General features: G+C 54.5%; 1 protein-coding gene across 1 annotated transcript; it reads right to left on the bottom strand.

Annotated features, from left to right (window-relative positions):
* Window positions 1-1867: 1867 nt before the first annotated feature.
* Window positions 1868-4675, bottom strand: LOC113213907 (uncharacterized). Its single transcript, XM_026433134.2, has 5 exons — window positions 4436-4675; window positions 4250-4320; window positions 3465-3789; window positions 2739-2894; window positions 1868-2548 (listed from the first exon to the last, which is right to left on the bottom strand). The coding sequence occupies exons 1-5, from the start codon at window positions 4565-4567 to the stop codon at window positions 1997-1999; spliced, it is 1236 nt and encodes a 411-aa protein (XP_026288919.2). The 5' UTR covers window positions 4568-4675; the 3' UTR covers window positions 1868-1996.
* Between the last annotated feature and the right edge of the window lie 1093 nt (window positions 4676-5768).

The following is a 5768-nucleotide window of genomic DNA, read 5'->3' as shown; positions in this document are numbered from 1 at the left end:
ACCCCTCGCAACTTTAGTAGTATAGCTGTCTGAAACGTGTCGCGTTGTCACACGGTTTGATTCGCAGAGTGTAGTCACAAACAATAGGTACTCGGGCAGAGAAACTTGTGTCTGACGGCGACACGGCGGCGGCGGCGGCGGACGAAGTCCGCGGACGGGTTCAATTTAATCAAGGGCTGCCCTGTAAAGCCGGTCGCCGACTATGACGTTAATTTACAGTGCAGTGGTTTTGGTTGCTGCCCGAGACTCTCCGCCGCCCGCTCCCTCCTGAGACTCAGAGGGCCTGGATTAACTAGCCCCCCCCTCCCCTTTCTCTCTCTCTCTCCCTCTCTCTTCCTCTCCTCCTCTCTTTCTCCGTCCCTCTCACTCACCACTGACCAGTCTAATATCTCAGGACGAGAAAAGAGCTCGAGGAACTGTCGGACGGAGCGGCGCGGCGAGCATTTCCTGTCCGTAGAGACTGCCGATAAGGGAGCGAAAATTTGCAATTTCTAAAAGAATGTCCAAAGAATTTACATTCTCTAAAAAAAAATGCCCGAAAGATTAAGAACCTCAAACGAAAAATGCTCAAAGTCTTTAAAAGGAGTACCAAAATTATAATTGACCACGGAATGTTTTTTTTTTTTTTTTTGACATACCAAAAGGAATGTTTAAATTTGTCATTCCAGCGGGCTTAGGGTGTGTTAGCGATCTTATTACGTCACATCTTCGTCGCGTGTGCCACTTTGCCGTCGTGTCGCTTGCACCGTTACCGAGTAACTCTGCCATTGATTTTGTTTTTCCCGCTCCACCCGCGGTACCTGGGCGGCCGTACCTGACGGGGCTCTAATGGGCGGTAAAGGGTGGATCATCATGGCCCTGCTCCCGCCGTACGGACCGAATGAACGCGCCACCCGGGCTCGTAATTGGCTGTCGGAAAGAGCGAGCGAGAGAGAGAGAGAGAGAGAGAGAGAGAGAGAGAGAAAGAGAGAGAGAGGGGGGGGGTGGAAAAATACACGGTGGCTGCGAAACGGCGGCGGGCGGCCTCCTGGCATCAGGACTCGCACCCAATCAGCTTTGCTCGGGACATAATTAGAGTGCCGTTGCAAGGGAGAAGCGGTGGGGTAAGGGCGAGATTAAACACATAATCCAAGTACTCTAATTAAGCACGAGGTGCAAGCGCGCGGCTGGGGAGTGCTATGCTGCTACTGCTGCTGCTGTGCTTGAGATCAAACAACAAATCAGGGCCGGATTTGGCGTGGTGGTGGTGCCCACGGGTGGCTGGGGGGAGATATCCGGGCCTCCTGGCCACCTGCCAGCGACGCCCCCCACCCCCCCTACTCCTCCCCCGCGGACCAGGGATCATTTCTCCCCGCCCGCCGTTGCCTCGTGAGGGTGCGTCCTGTATTGAAAAGGCCGTGAGGATGATATAGTTTTCCGATTCCTCACCGCGCGTTTTTTCATGGCGGCCGGTTGGTGTGGTGGATGTTGGTGAACGCCGTCAACTGGTTGGCGGACGTGTGGTGTAACGTATAATTTATAAATTCCGATTAATGAGTAAACTTTAAAAATTCCCGGAAACGTTCCTTACTATTTGCGGTTTTTGAAGTGGCCATAGACACTGCCGGTAAAGACGAGAAATTTCCCCTCAGGAAAATGCCACATTTAAGTTTATCGATTTAAGTTTAAGGCGTTTAGTCTACCCGCTGCGAAGGCCGGAGAGGCCGGTCACCAGCCGCGCCGAGCCAGCAGCCTTTAGCGCTCACCCGGCCGCAGTATAGGTATAAATATTGCTAACCGTTAAAATACGATCACATGTTGTTCGTTGTCCTCGAGTTCAGTGTTAAGTGTTCCAGGCATCATCAAAAGAAAAAAAAATAGGACAAAATTAAGTAATGGACGGTAATGGAGATATATTGAACATGCAGTAAAGTAATAGTATTCCCCCTTTCTCTCCCTTTCCTTAAGACGAGGGCCTTGGCCCACGCATGTGCGCATGCCGGCCCGCACTGCTCTCCTAGACCGAATCAAGTTTCACTTTGTCACACGTGCGGCACAGCACCTCGGCCCCGGGAAGCACCCGCCGCACCTCGGCGCGCTGCTCGCTGCAGTCGGCTGCCCCGTGTCTGTAGCCCGGTAACCTCCGCAGCACGAGCCTCCTGAGCGCCCGCAGCCCGCTCTGCTGCAGCAGCGAGTGCAGGTCGCTGCAGTTCCGTGGCCACCCATAACTCCCCGCCGTGCCCACCTGCAGCTCCAGCTCCTCCAGCGTGCTGCTGTGCGCCCGCAGCAGGGACTGTGTCGTGGCGCGGGGGAGGTGGCACGACACCCTGAGCCACTGCAGGCCGGCGTGTCCCGGCGGCAGCGAGGGCAGCTCGGGGGTCTGGGCGTCCAGGGCGGCATCACCATCCATGTCCAGCCTCCTCAGCCGCGGCATGGCGTGCACCGCGCGCAGGTGGGCCTCGCGGGGGTTGAGCACACGCAGGCGCTCCAGCGTTGGCGCGGCGAATACCAGCAGCTGGAGGCTCCAGGCGGGGTCCGCGTGGCAGTGAATGCTGGCCAGCTTGGTCACCTTGCGGCAGAACAGAGTCAAGTCACCTCAGGGGTTGTCGGCAGGCCAGGGTGGCGCCAGAGACTGAGCCACAGCGAGCCGCCACCGCCACCGCCACCGCGAGCGTCCCTGGCTGCCGCTGAGCTTCGCCGCTCCTCGGCCACGTGCCGCCCGCGAGGCTGGTCGCCGTGTTGTCCAGCCGCACACTCACCCCCGGCGCTGCTGAGAGGAGGGCCGCCTTGTCCTGCTGCTGGGCATTGGGGTCGGTCGCGCTGACATCACACACATTCATCTCCCGCACCGGCCGCGCCTCTGGAGGTGCTGGGCCCGGGTCTGCGGGCGGGGGACCCCGCGACTCGACACGACTCTGCAACAGTCGAAGTGTATGGTGCTGTCATTCAAGAGAGTAGGTGCCGAGTGTTTCATTGCACAGCGCTGCAGTGTTGGCCTACCAACGACCCCTGCGCCCCGAGCGACCATGCAATCCTGCAACTGGTTCGCATCAACACAAGGAGCAATAACTCCTTTTTGATGTGTACACATGATACCTGAAATACTTGATTCCCAGCGTTTCCCGTCCTATCTTATTTATTTCTTAGATTTTCTGGAGGTAGAAAACGCTTATTTCGACTAATTTATACCAGTTCCACTAGTTTCCCGCTTAGTTTCAGTAATTTTTCGATTAGATTTTATCCTGATGATTCCCAAGCAAAAGTACACATGATTCCCGGAGTTCTTGCCCCCACGCATCAACACAAGTAACGCTCTTAAACGCCGGCATCAGCCAGAAAACGCGAAAGCAAAGAAATAATTTTGACAAACATCCGGATATGAGAAAATGTACACGGTCTTGCGTGTTGATCACCTTACCTGAAATCACAATGTTAAACCTTGTCTTGCTGTTTATACTCTCGGTTATTCGCGGCTAGATGCATACCTTGGTGAGGCCGGCCTTCGCGGCCACCAGCATCCACATGAGCTGGGTGAGGGGGTCCTCCGTGTTCCCCACGTTGCCCGTCAGCTCGTGGCTGCCGGCCTTGAGGGTCAAGCTGCAGGACTCTGCAGTCAGCAGGGTGAGGGCCTGAACGACCTGCTCCCCCTGGCACTGGTCTTGCAGGACTTTCAGCTGCCCAGGCGCCTGCTGCAGCGCGCCCTGCAGGTGGCGCCTCAGGGCCCTCCTCTCGGGCAGGACGTCGTGGTCCTCACCCCAGCAGCGGGCCGCGGCGGAGGCGCGGCAGTCCGAGCACCAGCCGCGGGACGGCCTGTCGAGGAGCAATGTGGTGACTCAGTGGACGCCACAAGGTGCAGTCCTCTGCCTCTGATGCGGTAGTGGCCGAGTGTTTGCGATCCTACCCGGTTAAAATTTGTATGTATACAACAAATTTTATTAAATGTAATAAACATTTATAAAATGTAATAAAAAGGTATACACCGTTAAAAAAAATTAAATGAAATTTTATTAACGTTTATTATATTTGGTAAACTGTATACAGAGGTCTGTATACGCTTTTATAAAATCGAGTACAATCTTGTATAAGCTTTTATAAAAGTGTATACAGACCTCTGTATAAAGGTTTACTAATTATAATAATAAACATTTATAAAATTTCATTAATTTTTTATAACGGTGTATACCTGTTTCTAAAATTTTGTAAATTTTTATTGCATGTTATAAAATTTGTAAATACAAACCATTTTTACCCGGGTAGAAAAGGTGCTCACCTGTCTGGTCGCTCAATCAGCCGCAGGAGAGCAAAGTTATTGCGCAGTGCGTCCGGGGCGACCTCGAACTCCTGGGAATAGAAATTGTTTTGGATACCTAGAGATGTATGCAGCGGCCACAGAAATGGCGTTTCGGTCGAAATTGTAGATCGGAAGTCCACTCTTTGCCAGCCGCCGCGGACTCACCCAGCGGCACGTCGGGCACTCCTTCCTGTCGCTCTGCTCCAGGCACCTCAGACACACGGTGTGCCCGCACGGCACCATCTTGGGCACGTGCTCCACCTCGTTGTAGTCCTCGAGGCAGATGTCGCACTCCATGATGGCGGTGGGGCCGTTGCTACTCTGTTGGTCCTGCCGGTCAGCCGCCGAGCCTTCTGTGTCTGACTGGGCGTCGTGCCGCGGCGCGCGGCGATAGCGACTGATAGCGGTGCTCAGATACGGCGAACTGTGAGGACTTAAGCCCCAGGTATTCACCGCGACTCGTTGCATCGCTACGCATCGCATCGCTAAGAAAAAACCTTAATCAAGCCAGAATCGATGTTGAAAGCAGATGATACAAATTTGAAAGTGGGGCTGTGCTCTAGTTTTCTCTCTTATTTAACAACATTCTGTAGGGTCTAGGAAGTAGCATGAGACCCACGTGTTGCTTTAACTCGCCCTGATATCCAGAAACTTTCAGTAGGGTTTGAATGAGGAGTGTGATGAATTCAACTTTCTACCGAAAGGAGGGCAAAGCTGGGCCCGGAGCGACACCTTAGTCAGTCCACGGCTCCACCAGCACCCAATAATGTATGCTGGCCCACACGCTTGGTTTCCCTTCGCCCTCATTGACAGTAAAAGCTAGCTGGCACCTCATCTAATATTTGTTTCGTGTAGGTGGTTTTAGGAATTATCTACTAAAAATACACAAAAAGCACAACATTTCTTTTTTCCGCGGTAGCATGTTTCGTTTTTTCCTGAAACAGTCGTCGCGGGTCGCGCGGCCGAGAAACTTTAACTCAACGGCGCGTTCCGTACGAGATAAAAGTAGCCAATCCGAGCGGATTTAAGTCCCCGTCCCCTGCGGTGCCACCGCCACCGCCACCGTGCGCGCTGCAGCCCCCACTACTGCTGCCCACGATTTAGAGCGTTGCGTATTTCATGAAGCGAGCGATGTTCCTCCTTCCCAGGGGCGGGGCGGGGGCTGCTGGCTGTGGCACTTGCCATCACATAAGACCCGCCCCCTTCTCCTACCCTTTACCCCTCCCCTCCTCTCTCCCACTCATCGTTACTCTTTGTCGTCGCTCTCTCTCTCTCTCTCTCTCTCTCTCTCTCTCTCTCTCTCTCTCTCTCTCGCTGCTCTCCTTCGCCCGCGCGCGTCTTTTTTCTTTCCACAAGCCATCCCTGTTGGCCTACGGCGGCAGGAGGGCAAATAACGCTACGTGCAGCGACTATATACACGCGGCGTGGCGTGGCGGGGCGTGGCGCTGCGCCCAGCCATCAGCCCGTCCCCGCCACGCCCCGCCACGCCCCGCCACGC

This window comes from Frankliniella occidentalis, unplaced genomic scaffold (assembly GCF_000697945.3).
Source record: "Frankliniella occidentalis isolate FOCC.00 unplaced genomic scaffold, Focc_3.1 Scaffold5, whole genome shotgun sequence".
NCBI lineage: Eukaryota > Metazoa > Arthropoda > Insecta > Thysanoptera > Thripidae > Frankliniella > Frankliniella occidentalis.
This window is presented reverse-complemented; position numbering and strand designations above follow the sequence as displayed.